We start from the raw sequence: 23,261 nt of genomic DNA, 5'->3' as shown, positions 1-23,261 counted from the left end.
GTGTGACCTTATGTCCAATTTGCTTTTTTCCTTACTTTTTTGGTTTAGTTCCAATACACACAAAGGGAATAAACATGTGTATAGCAAAACATGTGTTACTGCAATCTTTTTCTGCTCGAAATACATCATTTTTTATTTCAGGGGTGCCAACATTTATGGCCATGACTGTATATTCCATAAATAGATGATATATTAGTGCAGTGTTTCTTTGATCGTGATTTACTTGTAATGATTAGACTATCAGAGGTCCAGTGACCTGGCTACACAGGGAATCCCAATACAAGTGCGATATAATAATTTTACACTTGTCAGTGATGACTTTTGAACTGTTTCTTCCAGCCACTGACCTGACCGTGGGCAAGATTTATGCTGCTATGATGATCATGGACTATTATAAGCAGAGTAAAGCAAAGAAACAGAGACAACAGCTGGAGGAACAGGTGAGAAATTGTCTCAACATGGCAAGGCCTCTGGGAAACCTGCATGTGTACGGCTAGATGAGTAATTATATGTGTACTTAGAGAACACGAATGGAGGGATGTAAAGGCTGCTGTTTCTTTTATATGCTTAAACAAGTATGGTCATATGTGAAGCCATGCAAAGACTATACATAATCAGTTTAAAGTGTACTTGTCATTTGTCAAAAACCTTTATAATGTAGAAAATAACATCATATGTATGTTTGTCATTTTCATTGGTTAAAAAATGTGTATATTTGTATCCCTGTGGCTATTGCCTATGTGTCTCGTTGAGGAGAGCAAATAAAGGAAGTGTAGGGAAACATGCAAGGCTCTGTACACTGAGGACAAGCGGGCTCTGTACACTGAGGACAAGCAGGGCTCTGTACACTGTGGACAAGCATGGCTCTGTGCATTGAGGTCAAGCAGGGCTCTGTACACTGAGCACAGGCAGGGCTCTGTGCACTGAGGACAAGCAGGGCTCTGTACACTGAGGACAAGCAGGGCTCTGTACACTGAGGACAAGCAGGGCTCTGTGCACTGAGGACAAGCAGGGATCTGTACACTAAGGACAAGCAGGGCTCTGTACACTAAGGACAAGCAGGGCTCTGTGCACTGAGGACAAGCAGGGATCTGTACACTAAGGACAAGCAGGGCTCTGTGCAGTGAGGCTCTGTGACATGCCCCCGGCTCACACAGCAGGAACCTGCACAGAGCCCTGCTTTTCCCACCCTCCCTTCCTGTATTTGGTCTTCTCACAGAGACACATAGGCAATAGCTGCAGCGAGAGCATTTTTTCACCCATAAATATACAAATTATTTAACCAATATATATTTGCAACAACTGAAGGTACACTGAATAGGAAACACTGGGTTAGACACTGATTTACTGGGAAGGCTTCTCCAATAGGTGGCACTAAAGAGACAGTGGTCCATCTTCTGGAGGAGAGTTCATTTGCATACAATTAAAGGGGTATTCTGGAGGAAGAAATATTTTCAAAGCAACTGCTGCCAGAAAGTTATGCATATTTGTAAATTACTTCTATTTGCAAATCTTAATCCTTTCACTACTTCTCATCTGCTTCAGAGGAAGTTGTGTAGTCTTTCTGGTCTGACCACAGTGCCCTCTGCTGCCACCTCTGTCCATGTCAGGAACTGTCTGGAGCAGGCAAGGTTTACTACAAGGTGTAACACTCACGTTTCTGAAGACAGGAACTCTGGTGTATGTGGATCCGCTGGACCTGTGTGGCAGATGACTCGGACCGTACCAGGGAGCGGAGTCTAAGGTGCCGCTGGTCTTCACCAGAGCCTGCCGCAAAGCAGGATGGGCTTGCAGCTGCAGGCGACACCCAGGTCGCTACCCTGGCACGGCTCGACCACACAGGCGGCTGAGGAGATGCGAGGCACAGGAGGGATGATGCAACTCATAGTCTGGATAGCAGTAGGTCAGGGCAGGCGGCACAGTAGCGTAGTCAGGACGTAGCAGGAGTTCAGTAGGCAGGCGACAGAGGAGCAAGGTAAAGTCACAAGAGCAGGAGATCTAGTACACGGCAAGGCAATACAATGGAACGCTTTCTCATGGGCACAAGGCAACAAAGATCCAGCAGAGAAATGAAGAGGGTGGAGGAATTTATAAACAAGCCACAGGTGGTTACACTAATGCGCGTACTGTCCCTTTAAATCTCAAAGCTCCGGTGCGTGCACGCCCTAAGGGACGGGGACACACGCACTGGAGCAGAGAGGTGGAGGCAGAGGCAGGAGAAACACCCGGAGAGTGATGGACTGGGGCTTGCATGCGATGCAAGTCCCAGCCCCGTCGGCAGCAGAAGGTAAGGAGACCATGCGCTCACGGTCAGCATGTGAGGCCGGAGCGCATAGTGTAACACAAGGATTTGGAAAAGAACCACACAACTTCATCTGAAGCATACAGCAGCTGATGAGGCTGGAAGGCTGGAAGAAAAGTCATTTACAAATCTGTATATCTTTCTGACACCAGTTGATTTATAATTTTTTTTTCCACCGGAGTACCCCTTTAAAACATGGACAGGTAGAGCATTCTAGCACATCCCAAGCAGATGAACCCCCTCTTTGCCTTATTATGGGCTGCCCCCTTTAAAAATAAAAGTTTAACCAATTTAGAGCTTGGAATCAATTCATGCTTTGCAGCAAGTACTTAAAGGGGTACTCCGGTAGGAAACATTTTTTTTTTTTTTAAATCAACTGGTGCCAGAAAGTTAAACAGATTTGTAAATTATTTCTATTTAAACCCCTTCCAGTAATTATTAGCAGCTGTTTGCTACAGACGAAATTCTTTTCTTTTGGAATTTCTTTTTTGTCTTGTCCACAGTGCTTTCTGTTGACACCTCTGTCCGTGTCAGGAACTATCCAGAGCAGCATAGGTTTGCTATGTGGATTTTCTCCTGCTCTGGACAGTTCCTGATGCACTCTAGAAAAATACATTCAAAAAGAAAAGAATTTCCTCTGTAGCATACAGCTGCTAATAAGTCCTGGAAGGGTAAAGATTTTTTAATAGAAGTCATTTACAAATCTGTTTAACTTTCTAGCCCTTTAAATATAGATTTAGTGCAACCTTAATAAGACTCTAAGGCACTATGTTTACAGATGAAGCATTATTTTCAGGACATGAATACAGTAAAACTGCACTATTATCTATATTACCATTCTGGGTCTGGGTTGATTGCCCTATCTTTGAATAATCAAAATAATTGTTTTTTTCTAAACAGAAAAATGCGCCAATGTTTCAGAGAATGGAAGCATCATCATTACCCGAGGAGATCTTATCCAATGCCAAAGCATTACCGTACCTCCAGCAGGATACTCTGTCGGGCCTGTGAGTTAGCTGTGTAGCAGTATATCTATCACATAGTAATAATAGACGTAGCTACAGAGGCGGATCTGTTTAACTGCTCGGAGTCACGTGGCCTGTCTTTTTAGGGGCGCCTTCCCGTCACTCAGTCCCTTGTCCCCTGAAGAAATATTTCAACCACCGTGTCTGGACAGAGATGATGAAGACTTTGAAGAGCAGCTGTCTCTGGTAAACATAGCTTTTAGAGTTAGAGTCAGGGCGTCCCATTAACTTTGTTATTCTGGGCTTTAATGATAACCTGACAGGTTTCAGGAGCATCTGGGCATGTAAAGAGTGGGAGATGACACGGTCAATGTGTATTTATTAGGCTTTACCAACACAAAAAGCCAAGTGTGCACAGCCGTTCACCCGTGAACACCGTGAATTATTTTTTTTTTATCTAAAAAGCTTTTATATTTTGCATAAATTTTTTATATCTTTAAAGAATTTAGGTGTTTTTTTTTTTTTTAATGATACAGAGCTCCAAATCCCCAGCATACACATTAAAGGGAACCTGTCATCAGATTTTACTATATATGTCCCATGACAACATGTTATATATTGTAAAATCTTCTTCCTCACCATCCCAGAAAGACGTTCCTGCCGACATTGATGGTTAACATAATAAATTTGAAAGGTGTCCCCTATGGCACGTATGTAGTCCCCTGGGTGGTGAGCCATCCTCTTCTAGTCCCATTTGCTCTGGCTGTGATTACGGGCCCCTTTAAGCTAGAAATGATACCATTCTGCAGTCAACATTGGGGAACAATGGAGCTTTCTGCATGTGACTTGTATTTTTAACTTAAAGGAGTTATCTGGCGGAATTTTTTTTTCCAATATAAAGATGCCCAGGCTGTCTGCTTTAACAAAAAAAAAAAAAAAAAAACTTTTTATACCTGTTGCCTCTGGTATTGCTTCTCTTGTCTCTGGTATGATCCACCTTCTGGTGCCAATGGTTGCAGTCCACAGCGGTGTCCCACCTCAGTCAGTGATTGGCTGAGCGGCATCACATTGAGCCCCAGCACCAGGAAGAAGGCCAGGTCACTAATCAATAGATCACATTGCTGCTCAGCCAATCACTTGCTAATGCAGGACACTGCTGCAGGCAGAATTGTACCAGGGACCGGAGCAGTGATCCCGGAGGCACCAGCGGAGCATGGGAAGTAAGTAAAGGTTTTTTTTTTTCTTATTTATTTTTTTTTTATAGCAAACAACCTGGGCATATTTATTTAAAGAAAAAAAAATGCTGGAATACACCTTTATAGTTTTAATGTCATTTCAGAAAACATATCAAAGAGATATGTCAAAAGGTTTCTCTAGTGGAGGTCCAGGTTCTTAGATGATCACTAGAATGGAGAGAAGCGCTCAGCTTGGTGCTTTTACTCCCTGCTGTGTACGCTGTGACCTCCATGGAAAGTCTATGGGCCCATCTTCAGCGAACAGCTGTGAAAAACAGCACTCAGCTGAGCATTTCTTCCCGTTCATCCTACCGATTAGTGGGGGGTATCAGCGCCTGAATCCTCATCAATGTATACTTTTTAACGTGTCTCAATGACATGTCCTTTCTATTCTATGACTAAAAGAAGCAGGTTATTTGGAGCTGTGTGCCAGAAAAAAAAATTGCACCTCTCATTTTACACAAATGTATTATTTAGTGTAGACACTTTTTTAAAGCTCATGCAACAAGGAGATGTGTCTTTATGAGAAAGGAGAATGGCTAAACTTGCAGGAGCTTGGCCTTAAAGGAGTACTCCACTGGCCAGCATTTGGAACATTTAGTTCCGAACGCTGTGTGCGCACTGCGGGGGAACCACTCCCCTCGTGCAATCATGCCACACAACCTCCCATAGACTTGCATTGAGGGGGCGTGGTTTGATGTCATGAGGGGGCATGGTCGACCCCCGCAGCGCGCCCACACAGCGTTCGGAACTAAATGTTCCGAATGTTGGCCAGTGGCGTACCCCTTTAAATTCAAAATCCACATTTGGACTAAACTTTTTCAATAGATTCATAGCGCAAACTAAGCCAACTAATAGTTAGTGTAAAACAGAAAACGTGACAAAAATTTGGGCATCCTTAGACTGTCTTATCTAAGTGTATGCTAAGTTTAAGACAATCTGCCCTATTATCTTTCTAAAAGAGTAACAACCTTGAAAATAGAAAGCTATAAATGAGTGAGGGCTGTATTAAATGGGGAGATTAATAGCCAGACTGGTCAACAATTGCCCCTTGTAATAGACCCAATGATTGGCTGATGGACCAAAAACATTCATTTGTTGACTGTTGGATTAAAAATCATTGTTCATTGTCAGCACATCTCCCCATGTAAACAATGGTGGAAGAGCCACTCAAATGGGCTCTTCATGAATTTTTGACCCATTTGAAGGGCACTTTAAATGAGCATTGATTTCTACATTGTCGATCAGCACTCGTATAAGGCAGCAGTCTGCTCCTCTAATAAAGCCTTTAGGTCTGCTACAACTCCCAAATGGTACATATACTTCTGACACATTGGGTTATAGTAAAAAAAAAAAGCACAGAACATTGGCTAATGTTGCAATAAGTGATGGTGAAGGGAGACTTTGTGTAAGCAAGTGTTTTTCTCTCCTATACCAGTTTTTCTTTCCACTCCTTTAGCCAAGATCCCAGAGCATGGAGATTGATCATTCATTTTTATCCAGGAATAGAAAAGCAGAGCAAATTTCTTCTAAAACAGCACCACAACTGTCATTGGGTTGTGTGTGGTATTACAACTTGGCTTCATTCACTTACATGGAACTAAGCTGCAGAACCACACCCAACCTGAAGTGCTGTTTTTATTTCCCCAATACATCTAAAATAAAATATGAAACAAGATTGCAAATAGTTTTAATTAGAAATCCCCTTGCAGACCAAGGTGTTTCCATGGCAACAGACTACAAACACCCTATGTAGATCCTGCAGTCATACTTCTTTCCATCTGATTAGTTCTTTATTCTTATCATTAGAATGTATGTTAATAAAGGATAGATAGAAGGGAATAGGACTTCAGCACCTTACTATATAGAGTTTGTTTTGTAGACTGTAACCATAAAGACACAAGGTGTTGCATACAAGCTGTCGATAGGAAATCTTTTCCCCCAAACTATTTGCATAGTTGTTTCATTGGTTGCTAGAGAAGTCAGACCCTCGTAATTTAAACAGTATCAATATCACCATTACAACTGGTCCTTGGTTCAGAATCTCTGTAACCCTTTAATTGACAGCATTTCTAACAATTATACGTATTCTTAATACATGTGAAATGTCTTGTTTTGTATCTTGCATGAATTACATCTTGAATGTGTTATGAGATTATGCTAGACATGCCACATTATAATATCATGAGATGTACTCATCCACAATTTGCAGTATGTTGATGTGTTTGGTGCCAGATGTTTTGTCACTAGTATGTTATCACCTGGTACATAGTTGTCATGTCTGCAACAAGAATGGAAGTATATTAAGTCTCTCAATGTGAAACATGTTGTCAGCTCATTGATTCTGCCTGGTCACTGCAGTGTACAGCTTTGTCCACACCATAGGGTATTAGTGCTGAAGTGTGTCCCTGTTGCAGTGTCATTGCACTGTGTGTCTTCAAGTCTCAAGCATTTTGTTGAGTGCCTCCATGCACACACAGAAGGGTTCAACCGTCAGGGTAAAATGACCACTCAGCACTACCCATTGCATAACCTTATATTAAATATCACTTCTTTACTACTTAAAGACTGCCAAATATGCAAATCTATTACATATAATGTAGACATGTAATGTAAAATGGCAGAAAAGCATTCACTTGGCCACTCTATTAAATATCTGCCATATTTAAATTGTACTTGGCTATCTCCATTGGTCCTATAGAAATTTAATGTCAATAAGCATGCTAGACCTTTGCCCATTCAAATGGAGACACCCTTCTTTTACATGATGGTTAGATGGTTAGGTCAGTGTTTAGACTCCTAGCGATCTCAGACACTTATCACCTATCCTGGTGAGAAATGTCTATCTTAAGACAACACCGTAATAGTTAAGGTCTCACCCACGTTAAGATGTTACTGTCATTTCTAAAAACTTTTGATGTGTCAGACAAACTTAGTGCTGAGACCCCCACCAATCTCTGTCACCTTAACAACACAGGGTATACATGTGCACCCTGGTCGCGGGGTGGGGTGTATAAAGCGTGCTCAAAAGGGCAGCATGCTTTATACCAGGGGAGTACTGGCTGCTATCAGCAGCCAAAACTTGCCATTAATGCTGGACATCAGTGTGATTGATCAGCATTAACCCTTCAGATGACGTGATCACAGTTAATTCCGGCCTCTAAAATAAAAAAATGTTGTTACCAGCTAACTCAGGGGGCTGATCAAGACCTCCTTGGCATGATTGTGGGGTCCTGAGCAGCTGACATGAAGGTCGAAGGGCCCTCAACTGCCTCCACACTGTTAAAACAAAACTTTTAATATACAAACAGCCTTGGCAGCCTGTATAAGCAGAGCATTGATTCTATGGCATAACATGTAATAGTCCACTATAGGGACTATAAAATAATGAGGGGAAAAAAGTGCTTATAAAAGTGAATAAGCCCCTCCCATAATAAAAGTTGAGTTTTGTTATTTAAATAAAGTAATGTAAACAAAAATAAACATAAATGTCACGATGCCGGCTGGCAGGTAGTGGATCCTCTGTGCCAGAGAGGGATTGGCGTGGACCGTGCTAGTGGACCGGTTCTAAGCCACTACTGGTTTTCACCAGAGCCCGCCGCAAAGCGGGATGGTCTTGCTGCGGCGGTAGTGACCAGGTCGTATCCACTAGCAACGGCTCACCTCTCTGGCTGCTGAAGATAGGCGCGGTACAAGGGAGTAGGCAGAAGCAAGGTCGGACGTAGCAGAAGGTCGGGGCAGGCAGCAAGGATCGTAGTCAGGGGCAATGGCAGAAGGTCTGGAACACAGGCTAGGAACACACAAGGAACGCTTTCACTGGCACAATGGCAACAAGATCCGGCAAGGGAGTGCAGGGGAAGTGAGGTGATATAGGGAAGTGCACAGGTGAACACACTAATTGGAACCACTGCGCCAATCAGCGGCGCAGTGGCCCTTTAAATCGCAGAGACCCGGCGCGCGCGCGCCCTAGGGAGCGGGGCCGCGCGCGCCGGGACAGAACAGACGGAGAGCGAGTAAGGTACGGGAGCCGGGGTGCGCATCGCGAGCGGGCGCTACCCGCATCGCGAATCGCATCCCGGCTGGCAGCGGAATCGCAGCGCCCCGGGTCAGAGGATGTGACCGGAGCGCTGCAGCGGGGAGAGTGAAGCGAGCGCTCCGGGGAGGAGCGGGGACCCGGAGCGCTCGGCGTAACAGTACCCCCCCCCCTTGGGTCTCCCCCTCTTCTTAGAGCCTGAGAACCTGAGGAGCAGACTTTTGTCTAGGATGTTGTCCTCAGGTTCCCAGGATCTCTCTTCAGGACCACAACCCTCCCAGTCCACTAAAAAAAAAGTTTTCCCTCTGACCTTTTTGGAAGCTAAGATCTCTTTGACAGAGAAGATGTCCGAGGAGCCGGAAACAGGAGTGGGAGGAACAGATTTGGGAGAAAAACGGTTGAGGATGAGTGGTTTGAGAAGAGAGACGTGAAAGGCATTAGGGATACGAAGAGAAGGAGGAAGAAGAAGTTTATAAGAGACAGGATTAATTTGACACAAAATTTTGAAAGGACCAAGATAGCGTGGTCCCAACTTGTAGCTAGGGACACGGAAGCGGACATATTTAGCGGAGAGCCATACCTTGTCTCCAGGGGAAAAAACGGGAGGAGCTCTTCTTTTCTTATCCGCGAACTTCTTCATGCGTGATGAAGCCTGTAAGAGAGAATTTTGGGTCTCTCTCCATATGATGGAAAGGTCACGAGAAATTTCATCCACAGCGGGCAGACCAGAGGGCAAGGGAGTAGGGAGGGGGGGAAGAGGGTGACGGCCGTACACCACGAAAAATGGGGATTTGGAGGAAGATTCAGAGACCCTGAAGTTATACGAGAATTCGGCCCATGGGAGGAGATCTGCCCAGTCATCCTGGCGGGAGGAAACAAAATGTCGCAAATAATCACCCAAGATCTGGTTAATTCTTTCTACTTGTCCATTGGACTGGGGATGATATGCAGAAGAAAAATTTAATTTAATCTTGAGTTGTTTACAGAGAGCCCTCCAGAATTTAGACACGAATTGGACACCTCTATCCGAGACAATCTGCGTAGGCAACCCGTGAAGACGAAAAATGTGTACAAAAAATTGTTTAGCCAACTGAGGCGCAGAAGGAAGACCAGGAAGAGGGATGAAATGTGCCATTTTGGAGAATCGATCAACGACCACCCAAATAACAGTGTTGCCACGGGAAGGGGGTAAATCAGTAATAAAATCCATACCAATCAGAGACCAAGGCTGTTCGGGGACAGGCAGAGGATGAAGAAAACCAGCGGGCTTCTGGCGAGGAGTCTTATCCCGGGCACAGATAGTGCAGGCTCGCACAAAGTCCACAACATCCGTCTCCAGAGTCGGCCACCAATAGAAGCGGGAGATGAGTTGCACAGATTTCTTGATGCCCGCATGACCTGCGAGATGGGAGGAGTGACCCCATTTGAGGATTCCGAGGCGTTGGCGTGGAGAAACAAAGGTCTTTCCTGGAGGAGTCTGCCTGATGGAGGCAGGAGAAGTGGAGATCAGGCAGTCAGGTGGAATGATGTGTTGCGGAGAGAGTTCAACTTCTGAGGCATCCGAGGAACGGGAGAGAGCATCGGCCCTAATGTTCTTATCGGCAGGACGAAAGTGAATCTCAAAATTAAATCGGGCAAAGAACAGAGACCACCGGGCCTGGCGAGGATTCAGCCGTTGGGCAGACTGGAGGTAGGAGAGGTTCTTGTGGTCGGTGTAGATAATAACAGGAAAACTTGATCCCTCCAGCAGATGCCTCCATTCCTCAAGTGCTAATTTAATGGCTAGAAGCTCTCGATCCCCGATGGAGTAGTTCCTCTCCGCTGGAGAGAAGGTCCTAGAGAAAAAACCACAAGTGACAGCATGCCCGGAGGAATTTTTTTGTAGAAGAACAGCTCCAGCTCCCACTGAGGAGGCATCAACCTCCAATAGGAAGGGTTTGGAAGGGTCAGGTCTGGAGAGGACGGGAGCCGAAGAAAAGGCAGACTTGAGTCGTTTAAAGGCGTCTTCTGCTTGAGGAGGCCAGGACTTGGGATCAGCATTTTTTTTGGTTAAAGCCACGATAGGAGCCACAATGGTAGAAAAATGTGGAATAAATTGCCTGTAATAATTGGCGAACCCCAAAAAGCGTTGGATAGCACGGAGTCCGGAGGGGCGTGGCCAATCTAAGACGGCAGAGAGTTTGTCTGGATCCATCTGTAGTCCCTGGCCAGAGACCAAATATCCTAGAAAAGGAAGAGATTGGCATTCAAACAGACATTTCTCAATTTTGGCATAGAGTTGATTGTCACGAAGTCTCTGAAGAACCATACGGACATGCTGGCGGTGTTCTTCTAGATTGGCAGAAAAAATTAGGATATCGTCCAGATATACAACAACACAGGAGTATAACAGATCACGAAAAATTTCATTGACAAAGTCTTGGAAGACGGCAGGGGCGTTGCACAGGCCAAAGGGCATGACCAGATACTCAAAGTGTCCATCTCTGGTGTTAAATGCCGTTTTCCACTCATCCCCCTCTCTGATGCGGATGAGGTTATAGGCGCCTCTTAAGTCCAATTTAGTAAAGATGTGGGCACCTTGGAGGCGATCAAAGAGTTCAGAGATGAGGGGTAAGGGGTAGCGGTTCTTAACCGTGATTTTATTAAGACCGCGGTAGTCAATGCAAGGACGTAGGGAGCCATCTTTTTTGGACACAAAGAAAAATCCGGCTACGGCAGGAGAGGAGGATTTACGGATAAAGCCCTTTTTTAGATTCTCCTGGACGTATTCAGACATGGCAAGAGTCTCTGGGGCAGAGAGAGGATAAATTCTGCCCCGGGGTGGAGTAGTGCCCGGGAGGAGGTCGATAGGACAATCATAAGGCCTGTGAGGAGGTAGAGTCTCAGCTTGTTTTTTGCAGAAAACATCCGCGAAGTCCATATAGGCCTTAGGGAGACCGGTTACTGGAGGAACCACAGAGTTACGGCAAGGGTTACTGGGAACCGGTTTTAGACAGTTCTTGGAACAAGAGGACCCCCAACTCTTGATCTCCCCAGTGGACCAATCCAAGGTTGGGGAATGAAGTTGAAGCCAGGGAAGTCCAAGGAGAATTTCCGAGGTGCAATTGGGGAGGACCAAAAGTTCAATCCTCTCGTGATGAGATCCGATGCTCATAAGAAGGGGCTCCGTGCGGAAACGTATGGTACAGTCCAATCTTTCATTATTTACACAATTGATGTAGAGGGGTCTGGCGAGACTGGTCACCGGGATGTTGAACCTGTTGACGAGAGAGGCCAAAATAAAATTTCCTGCAGATCCAGAGTCCAAGAAGGCCACAGTAGAGAAGGAGAAGGCAGAGGCAGACATCCGCACAGGCACAGTAAGACGTGGAGAAGCAGAGTAGACATCAAGGACTGTCTCGCCTTTGTGCGGAGTCAGCGTACGTCTTTCCAGGCGGGGAGGACGGATAGGACAATCCCTCAGGAAGTGTTCGGTACTAGCACAGTACAGGCAGAGGTTCTCCATACGGCGTCGTGTCCTCTCTTGAGGTGTCAGACGAGACCGGTCGACCTGCATAGCCTCCATGGCGGGAGGCACAGGAACAGGTTGCAGGGGACCAGAGGAGAGAGGAGCCGAAGAGAAGAAACGCCTCGTGCGAACAGAGTCCATATCTTGGCGGAGCTCCTGACGCCTTTCGGAAAAACGCATGTCAATGCGAGTGGCTAGGTGAATAAGTTCATGTAGATTAGCAGGAATTTCTCGTGCGGCCAGAACATCTTTAATGTTGCTGGATAGGCCTTTTTTGAAGGTCGCGCAGAGGGCCTCATTATTCCAGGACAATTCTGAAGCAAGAGTACGGAATTGTACGGCATACTCGCCAACGGAAGAATTACCCTGGACCAGGTTCAACAGGGCAGTCTCAGCAGAAGATGCTCGGGCAGGTTCCTCAAAGACACTTCGGATTTCCGAGAAGAAGGAGTGTACAGAGGCAGTGACGGGGTCATTGCGGTCCCAGAGCGGTGTGGCCCATGACAGGGCTTTTCCGGACAGAAGGCTGACTACGAAAGCCACCTTAGACCTTTCAGTGGGAAACAGGTCCGACATCATCTCCAGATGCAGGGAACATTGGGAAAGAAAGCCACGGCAAAACTTAGAGTCCCCATCAAATTTATCCGGCAAGGATAGGCGTAGCCCAGGAGCGGCCACTCGCTGCGGAGGAGGTGCAGGAGCTGGCGGAGGAGATGACTGCTGAAGCTGTGGTAGTAACTGTTGTAGCATAACGGTCAGTTGAGACAGCTGTTGGCCTTGTTGCGCTATCTGTTGTGACTGCTGGGCGACCACCGTGGTGAGGTCAGCGACAACTGGCAGAGGAACTTCAGCGGGATCCATGGCCGGATCTACTGTCACGATGCCGGCTGGCAGGTAGTGGATCCTCTGTGCCAGAGAGGGATTGGCGTGGACCGTGCTAGTGGACCGGTTCTAAGCCACTACTGGTTTTCACCAGAGCCCGCCGCAAAGCGGGATGGTCTTGCTGCGGCGGTAGTGACCAGGTCGTATCCACTAGCAACGGCTCACCTCTCTGGCTGCTGAAGATAGGCGCGGTACAAGGGAGTAGGCAGAAGCAAGGTCGGACGTAGCAGAAGGTCGGGGCAGGCAGCAAGGATCGTAGTCAGGGGCAACGGCAGAAGGTCTGGAACACAGGCTAGGAACACACAAGGAACGCTTTCACTGGCACAATGGCAACAAGATCCGGCAAGGGAGTGCAGGGGAAGTGAGGTGATATAGGGAAGTGCACAGGTGAACACACTAATTGGAACCACTGCGCCAATCAGCGGCGCAGTGGCCCTTTAAATCGCAGAGACCCGGCGCGCGCGCGCCCTAGGGAGCGGGGCCGCGCGCGCCGGGACAGAACAGACGGAGAGCGAGTAAGGTACGGGAGCCGGGGTGCGCATCGCGAGCGGGCGCTACCCGCATCGCGAATCGCATCCCGGCTGGCAGCGGAATCGCAGCGCCCCGGGTCAGAGGATGTGACCGGAGCGCTGCAGCGGGGAGAGTGAAGCGAGCGCTCCGGGGAGGAGCGGGGACCCGGAGCGCTCGGCGTAACAATAAACATACTTGGTATCAACACGTGGGAAAATGACCAAACTATAAAAAATACATTGGGGAAAAAAGTACTGTATTTAGTCAGCCACCAATTGTGAAAGTTCTCCCACTTAAAAGGAGGCCTGTAATTTTCATCATAGGTACACTTCAACTATGAGAGACAGAATGGGGGGAAAGAATAGAGGAAATCACAATGTAGGATTTCGAATGAATTATTTGGTAAATTCCTCGGTAAAATAAGTATTTGTTCACCTACAAACAAGCAAGATTTCTGGCTCTCACAGACCTGTAACTTCTTCTTTAAGAGTCTCCTCTGTCCTCCTACCTGTATTAATGGCACCTGTTTGAACTTGATGTCAGTATAAAAGACACCTGTCCACAACCTCAAACAGTCAAACTCCAAACTCCACTATGGCCAAGACCAAAGAGCTGTCAAAGGGCACTAGAAACAAAATTGTAGACCTGCACCAGGCTGGAAAGAATGAATGTGCAATAGGCAAGCAGCTTGGTGTGAAGAAATCAACTATGGGAGCAATTATTAGAAAATGGAAGACATACAAGACCATAATCTCCCTCGATCTGGGGCTCTACACAAGATCTCACCCAGTGGTGTCAAAATGATCACAAGAACAGTGAGCAAAAATGCCAGAACCACACGGGGGGACCTAATGAATGACATGCAGAGAGCTGGGACCAAAGTAACAAAGGTTATGATCAGTAACACACTACATTGCCAGAGACTCAAATCATACAGTACCAGACATGTCCCCCTGCTTAAGCCAGTACTTGTCCGGGCTCATCTGAAGTTTGCTAGAGAGCATTTGGATGATCCAGAAGAGTATTGGGAGAATGTCATATGGTCAGATGAAACCAAAGTAGAACTTTTTGGTAAAAATCAACTCATCGTGTTTGGAGGAGAAAGAATGCTGAGTTGCATCCAAAGAACACCATAACTACTATGAAGGATGGAAACATCATGCTTTGGGGCTGTTTTTAAGCAAAGGGACCAGGACAACTGATGTAAAGGAAAGAATGAATGGGGCCATGTATTGTGAGATTTTGAGTGAAAACCTCCTTCTATCAGCAAGGGCATTGAAGATTAAATGTGGCTGGGTCTTTCAGCATGACAATGATCCCGAACACACCGCCCGGGCAACAAAGAAGTGGCTTCGTAAGGAGCATTTCAAGGTCCTGGATTGGCCTAGCCAGTCTCCAGATCTCAACCAAATATAAAATCTTTGGAGGGAGTGGAAACTCTGTGTTGCCCAGCGACAGCCCAAAAACATCACTGCTTTAGAGGAGATCTGTATGGAGGAATGGGCCAAAATACCAGCAACAGTGTGTGAAAATCTTGTGTAGACTTACAGAAAACGTTTGACCTCTGTCATTGCCAACAAAGGGTATATAACAAAGTAATGAGATGAACATTTGTTATTGACCAAATACTTATTTTCAACCATAATTTGCAAATAAATTCTTTAAAAATCAGACAATGTGATTTTTTAGATTTTTTTTCTCATTAGGTTTCTCATAGTTGAGGTATACCTATGATGAAAATTTAAAGGCTTCTTCTATTGATCAAAGTAACCACCATGTAATGTCATTGCCCAAGACACTGCAAAGTAATACTGCTAATTGTATGTCCACTTATGAACACTATGGAGCAGTTAATTTATATTGTTGTATTTTACATAATAAGTACAAAAAAATATTACTAGAAATATCTTGAACAGTTAATATGAGATCCTACAAAGCAGTAGTATAGCTACCATTCTTAACATCAGATTACCTTACAGTGTCTTGTGGAAAGACAACATTTCCTAGAATACAAATCACCAGATCAGCTCGGATCAGACATTGAACAGTAGAGACTGATAAAACATTTCAGGTCCCAAGCCTTCAAAATTATGAACGTAGTTCTGCATTATTATACAAACTATAACTCAGGATCAGTACAAGATAGGTTAAGTAATGTATGCGCAATGTTACTCAAATTTATATGTAGATTTATTCTATAGATACATTTTAAAAAAGTATTCCAGAAGTAATCTTCATATAATACTGGGGCTGTAGAACAATAAGGTAACTCTGCAACACCCATTTGGTACCTTTTGCCCCCCGATGCTTGTCTCTTCTTTCTGCTTTCAAGATAGAGCAGGATCTGTCCACTTAGCCAATCAGTGGCCGCCACAAAGGCAAGTGATTGGCGGTGCAGGCAGGTCCTGCACCGACCTCTTGTCTCAGAATCAAGAAGAGATGAGCATTGGGGATGCCTAAGTGGGCAGGTCCTACACTGACCTCTCATCCTGAAAGTGAGAAGAAGAGACGAGCATTAGGAAACCAGAAGAAGCCAAGCAGGAGTTGCTGCAGGACCTGTGAGGGACTGGGGGCAGGTGAGTGTAGCTATTTTTTTTTTACAGCACCAGCATTATACCAAGATTTTGGGGTCACTGAAATACCTCATAAAAATTGTGCTCAAAGTTGGACATTCTCTTTATAGTCTCCAAAATGGTGACTTAAATTCTTCAAATGATCCATCCAGATATACATACCAACATTACTGTGAAAAATACTGATTCACCATACAATTGCATACACAGGATTAACATCAAAAGCAAACAGAGGAAACCCAATAAATGTTAATAAAAACACCTCAAATGGAATGACCCCAAATCAAAATGACACATTTGAGAAACAGTAACTGGATGCATTTTAAAGGGGTACTCCGCCCCTAGACATCTTATCCCCTATCCAGTGGCGGGACCCCGTTATCTCCCTGCTGCAACCGGCATTCGTTTAGATCGCCGGGTGCAGAGGCAGAGGCTTGTGACATCAAAGTCACGCCCCACTCGTGACGTCACGCCCACACCCCCTCAATGCAAGTCTACAGGAGAGGGCGTAGACATGCATTGAAGGGGTGTGGGCGTGATGTTACCAGTGGGGCATGACCGTGACATCACGAGCCTCCGCTCCACCTTGACAGTCATGCGGCACAGTGCAAAGTTCGCTCTGTGCACCGGATATGTGGGGTGCCGCAGCTGAGATCACGGGGGTCCCCAGCAGCGGGACTTCTGTTATCAGACATCTTATCCCCTATCCTTTGGATAGGGGATAAGATGTCTATAGGCAGAGTACCCCTTTAAGTCTTACATACAATTCCATTTGGGAATAATCCATGAAGGTGGACAATAGTTGTGAGCTCTCTCCAGCTCGCTGCAGTGGACAATTAGAATTAAATAAGATTTATAAATTGTTCCTGCTTGGTGCACACAGTAACAATGTGCCGTAGGCTATATTAGCTAGTGACTTTAATCATGGAATATCTGGCACAGACCCTGAAGTGGGTGGCTGTCTACCAGAATGGAGATCATTTTTCTACCAGGTAATGGAAACAATATGTGAAATGGAAAGCTGGTCCCACGAGCTGGCTGTATCTTTATTTCCAGGAGCCAGAGGTTAGAAAGTTTAGCAGGGAGCAACTCCCTAGCCGAGACAGCTACACCCCAGTGGAGATGCTGGAACGTCCAGCGTCTGTGAGAGCTTCTTCAATGCCACGGCTGGCAGAGAACCCCCAGGTAAATACAGCAACACAACACAACCACTCTATGCTCAACCACAAGTGTTGTCTACTAAGTTACACAACCACAAGGCACAATATCTACTTTATTTGATTCCAAACCAACAATCTCCTGCAAGATATTTCATCTATGTTTCAACCCGATCCAACCAGTAAGACACATGATCTGCTGCTTTTCCTGTTTGTCTATCTGCTCTTTTGTTGAATTAAGCAATTATCATTTTGTTTGTTTTCAAGGGTTTTGTTTTGCTTGTTTTTGTTGTTTTGTACTTCTGTTTGTTCCTCTGAGTTTGTTTTCTCCCTCTTTATGGAGACAATTTTGTTTTTTGGTCACAGGACCATGTAAAAAAATTATTTTACACTTTATAATTAGTGGGAAACTACAGTACCGACACCAAAAATTATTTGTCTTCCTTTAGAAAAAAATCAATGAAACTGACATGTTGGTAATGAATTAAAAATAAGTTAATTGAAAACAATAGTACGATACTGAAATTATATTGAAAGAATTTTAAATAAAGTTAATTCAATTTTCAGTAGTTCCCCTTTAATTATCATATTCCTTTTGTGGATATTTTTGGAAAATAATTTTAGCATTTATTTTAATTTCATATTTTATACAATGGATTTGGGAAGTCTTCAATTTTCATTTTATGTTGAGTCCTTGTGATGAAATAAAAAAAATTCTAATTTCCCCCCATTAGTCTACATTCATTACCTGATGATGAAAATGTAAAAACTAAATTTTAGATTTTTTTTTTACAATTTATAAAAAATGAAAACTTAAATTTTGTATGGAAATAGCCCTATCAAAGGTCTCACATCTGACATTGAATATCAGAACAAAAACCAAGCAATGAGTAGGAAAGAACTGCCTGTAGAGTTCAGTGACCTCCATATTTCCATAATAGAAGATGTTTGAAACAACCAGGATCTAGACCTAGCTTCCCAGAGCTGGCCACCTGCCAAACTAAGTAATTGGAGGAGAAGCGTCTTGGTAAGAGAAGTGACCAAGAACCCTATGGTCAATCTGGTTGAGCTCCAAAGAAGACATTTGGGGATGATTATCAACAACTCTGTTAGTGGTGCAGTTGTCCATAGCAACCAATCAGATTGCTTCTTTCATTTTTTTAGAGGCCATTTAAAAAATGAAAAAAGCGATTTGATTGGTTGCCATGGGCAACTGTACCACTCTTCCTCTACACAGGTTTTGATAACTCTCCACTTATGACACTAAGCACACTGCCAAGACAACACATAGGGACAACTCTGTGAATGACCTTGAGTGGCCCAACCAGAGCCCTGACTTGAACCAAACTGAACGTTTCTGGAGAGACCTGAAAATGGCTTCCACCGATGGCTTCCATCCAACCTGAGAGGATTTGCAGAGAAGAATGGCAGAAAATCTCCAAATCTAAACCTTGTGGTCTAATACCCAAGAAGAAATGAGGCTGTAATTGCTGCCAAAGGTGCTTTAACTAAGTACTGAGTAAAGGGTCTGAATACTTATGTCAATACAATATTTTAGTTTTTCTTTTTCAATAAATTAACAAAGATTTCTAACATTTGAGGTTATGAGGTATTGATTGCAGAATGATGGGGAAAACATGTATTTTGAAATAAGCGCAAGTCTGCAACATAGCAAAATGTTAAAATAGTGAAAGTGTCTGAAGACTTTCCGAATGCATTGTAAATGGCCAAATACTGTCGCCCTTTTAAGTTCCCTTAGGACTCATGCACGAATGTATTGTGAATCTTTAACATCTGATTAATAATGGGCCAGTCATAGTGACCTGTGGACCCATTCTGCACCTCACTATGCTTTTAATTTAATGTAGAGGTATGTTAAGGTTTTTCTTATGTATGTATATGAAATGTACAAGGGGGAAATTCATCAAGACCCCTGCACAAGTTTTAATGAATCTCCTGCATAGAGTGCACACATACAGCACATACTAGAATCCTATAGAAACTGATTTTGCCCCTGTATGATCTCCCTTGACATGGCAAAGCCATATTAGAGCATGTCCCGTAATATATATAATAGATGGAATAAATCTCTATGAATAACTTGAGTCTATCAGGATCAGAAACCTGTCTATTTCATTCATTTTATTAATTATCTACAATTGTAGTTACTGTATATTAGTGGTTTAAAGGGGTACTCCTGTGGAAAACATTTTTTTTTAAACCAACTGGTGCCAAAAAGTTACACAGATTTGTAACTTACTTCTATTTAAAAATCTTAATCCTTCCAGTACTTTGCAGAGGAAGTTCTTTTCTTTTTTAATTTCCTTTCTGTCTGACCACAGTTCTCTCTGCTGACACCTTTGTTCATGTCAGGAACTGTCCAGAGTACACGCAAATCTCTATAGCAAACCTCTCCTGCTCTTGACAGTTCCTGAAATGGACAGAGGTGTCAGCAGAGAGCATTGTGGTCAGACAGAAAAGAAATTCAAAAAGAAAAGAACCTCCTGTGGAGTATAAAAAATGTGTTTTCCACCGGAGTACCTCTTTAAGGTATTTGAAAAGAAAAGTGTTTTTTTTCCTCCCCAGCCAAAAGTTTATCTTTAAGGAAAAGGGGATGGTAGATCCAATATAAAGTTTTTCTCTTGGAATTGTCCATCAATAATCCCATAGTTTTTTTCCCAAGTACTTTAAAGGGGTTTTCCAGGACTTTGTGACTGATGGCCTATCCTCAATATAGGCCATCTATATCTGACACATGGGGTGCCAACAAGTGGCACTCTGCTGATAAGCTGCACAACAGAGACACCATGCCCAAATTTACACAGTGAACAGGACCTGGAAGCCCTGGCTCTGTGATTGAGGTTCCCACTAAACAATGTACAAAGTCCCAGAAATCCCCATTTAAGTTCGTGATATGAAAACCTTTTCTGCAGCCCTGTAATTTCTGCAGTGATACATGAAAATGAAGGTTTGCAGAAGGTGTTGTTATGGTGCATACCTTGGGGAGCCCTTCTTTAATCTACACCATCTTCTAATATGGCATGTCCAGTAGAGTTCATTGAGGTCCAATCTTCAGACAAAGTTCTGATGAAAAACTCCAAAAATTAAGTTTTTAATTTTGAGTTTGCTAATATGGTAAACAATTAAAAAAAAAAAACGGCAGCTCACTTAAAGGGGTAATCCACTGCCCCAGCGTTTGGAACATTTTGTTCCGAACGCTGGGTGCGGGCTGCGGGGGTCATGACAACATGGCTATGCCTCTTGTGACGCCACGGCCACACCCCCTCACTGCAAGTCTATGGGAGGGGGCGTAGCAGCTGCCATGCCCCATCCCATAGACTTGCATTGAGGGGGCGTGCCGTGACATCACGACCCCTGCAGTCCGAACCCAGCGTTCAGAACGAAATGTTCCGAATACTGCAGCAGTGGAGTATCCCTTTAATAACCTGTAGTAGACAAAGCCGCTAACTGGTAGTTTTATAGGTGTTGTTTGCCTATGGAGCAGGTTAAAAACCTTAGCTGTAATGCAATAAAGGTTCCCTGAACTGTTGTCACAATAATTGAACATTTGTGTATTGTTTAGGAGTTATGCGTGCAGATATTTTCTTCCTTTTTTTGGCTCATTTTGGCCTTGCAGGTCCTATCTGATGTCAACTCCATGAGACGTTCATTCTCCACAACAGCGGATAAACGTGCACGTAGCTCCTGGCTAGAAGACTTCACTTTAGATAGAAGTGGTTTAGATAGTGGGTACAAGCAGCAGCGTCGCAGCTACCATGCTTCTCTAAGACTATCCACTCATCGACTCAATACAGATACAGGTTGGTGGGAATAACATGGAAATTATGAGTTGATAACAATTTGGACACTGCAGTGTACATTAATATGATAATTATATTTTGTATTTGTCTACACAGATTGCTTTTACAGTCATTATATAGGTAGTATGCTATGTAGTAGTTTGCTTTTCCCCAAATGGGAAATTATTGGCTTATATAGATGGTGTATAGATGGACAGCTGTCAATGAAAGGTCAGTGGGGGGGGGGGGGGGGGTGTTATGTGGTGCTTATTCTGCTGTAGATAAGAAAAATAACTGCATTACATGACCTGCTAAATCCCTGTAATCAGATGAGACACCATATACCAGTCCTGAAAAACGTATCCCCTATCCTAAGGATAGGGGATACGTTTCAGATCGCGGGGGGGGGGGGGGGCGGGGGGGGGGGGTCCGACCACTGGGTAAGATCTCCTGTATGGGGCACTGGCAGCCCGCGGGAAGAGGGGCGTGTTGACCACCGCATGAAGCAGCGGCTGACACGCCCCCTCAATACAACTCTATGGCAGAGCCAGAGCACTGCCTTCGGCAATCTCCGGTTTGTGCGGTGGTCAACACGCCCCCTTCCCTTGGGCTGCCAGGGCCCCGTACAGGAGATCACAGGGGGCCCCAGCGGTCGGACCCCCCGTGTTCTGAAACTGATCCCCTATCCTTAGGATGGGGATACGTTTTTCAGGACTGGACTACTCCTTTAAGGACACAGCCAATTTTATTTGAGCTTTTTTGTTTTTTCCTCCTCGCCTTCTAAAAATCACTGCTCTTTTATATTTTCATCCATAGATCCATAGGAGGGCTTGTTTTTTGAGCGACCAGTTATCTTATGTAATAACATCACTCATTTTACCTTAAAATGTATGGCACAATCCAAAAAAAATTACCATATTTATCGGAGTATACCACGCACTGGCCTATAACACGCACCCTCATTTTACCAAGGATATTTGGGTAAAAAAAGTTTTGTGCATGCGTATACCCCGATACACTGTTTCTGACCCCGCAGAAGCCCCCAGGAAAGGCAGGGGGAGAGAGGCCGTCGCTGCCCGCTTCTCTCCCCCTGCCTTTCCTGGGGTCTAGAGCCCTGCTGCCGCCGCTTCTCTCCCGCTGGCTATCTGCACCGCTGCCTGTTCTCTCCCCCTGACTATCAGTGCCCCATTGCCGGCGCCGATAGCCAGGGGGAGAGAAGTGACGCCGGCAATGGGGCAGCGGTGCCGATAGCCAGGGGGAGAGAAGGGGCAGCGGCGCACATTGCTTCCCCCATCCCCGGTTGTATAATTACCTGTTGCCGGGTCCGCGCTGGTTCAGGCCTCCGGTGTGCGTCCCCTGCGTCGTTGCTATGCACTGCACAGTGCGGCGCAATGACAAGTTATGTAATTGCATCTCGCAGCGCATAGCAACGACGCAGGGGACGTACACCAGAGGCCTGAAGCAGTGCGGACCCGACCCCGGCAACAGGTAATTATACAACCGGGATGGGGGAGGCAACGGGGCAGCGGCGCCGGCAATGGGTGCCACTGCCCCTTCTCTCCCCCTGTCTGTCGGCACCGCTGCCCCTTTGCCGGCGCCGCTTCTCTCCCCGTGGCTATTGGCGCCGGCAATAGGGCAGCGGCACCGGGGAGAGAAGGGCCGGCAGCGGGCCGCCAGAGGGAGAGAACGGGCAGCGGCACCGATAGCCAGGGGAGAGAAGGGCCGGCAGCAGGGCTCTAGACCCCAGGACAGGCAGGGGCAGAGAAGCCGGCAGCGATGGCAGGTCTCTGCACCTGCAAAGCCGCTGCAGTTCATTGATTTAAAGCGCCTGCTTTAAATCATTGAACTGCAGCGGCTTATCGGTGTATAACACGCAGGTAGACTTTAGGCTAAATATTTTAGCCTAAAAAGTACGTGTTATACGCCTATAAATACGGTATTTAAAAAAAGCAATGCAATTTTACTCATTTTGGAAGGTTTCGTTTTCATGCTGTACACTTTACGGTAAAAATGATATGTTTTCTTTATTCTGTGGGTCAATATGATTAAAATGATAGAAAGTAGAGAAATGGCGAGGTTCTCAAGGACTGGGGGTTGGCCATTTCTCTACTTTCTATTTTTCTAAATATTTAAGGTGGGTTGAGGATACCACCAGGTAAAAGTTCTCGGACCTCCACACAGATTGAGTACATCCACATATGATTTATCTATGATTAAAATTATACCCATAACTACCTACTTTTCTATTATTGTACTGCTTAAAACAACTCCCAATTTAAATTTGTTTGCGCTTTTT

At 45.0% G+C, this 23,261-nt stretch overlaps 1 protein-coding gene across 1 annotated transcript in view; it reads left to right on the top strand.

Annotated features, from left to right (window-relative positions):
- CACNA1E (calcium voltage-gated channel subunit alpha1 E) overlaps positions 1–23,261 on the top strand; it is an 877,957-nt gene that overhangs the window by 842,762 nt on the left and 11,934 nt on the right. The window contains exons 43-46 of the mRNA XM_056531933.1: positions 340–440; positions 3,203–3,309; positions 3,414–3,513; positions 20,803–20,986. Of these exons, the coding sequence (XP_056387908.1) occupies positions 340–440; positions 3,203–3,309; positions 3,414–3,513; positions 20,803–20,986 (492 nt within the window). The remainder of the gene's footprint in view (positions 1–339; positions 441–3,202; positions 3,310–3,413; positions 3,514–20,802; positions 20,987–23,261) is intronic.

This window comes from Hyla sarda, chromosome 7 (assembly GCF_029499605.1).
Source record: "Hyla sarda isolate aHylSar1 chromosome 7, aHylSar1.hap1, whole genome shotgun sequence".
Taxonomy (NCBI): Eukaryota; Metazoa; Chordata; class Amphibia; order Anura; family Hylidae; genus Hyla; species Hyla sarda.
Note: the sequence above shows the minus strand (reverse complement) of the source record. Positions and strands in the feature narration are given on the sequence as shown.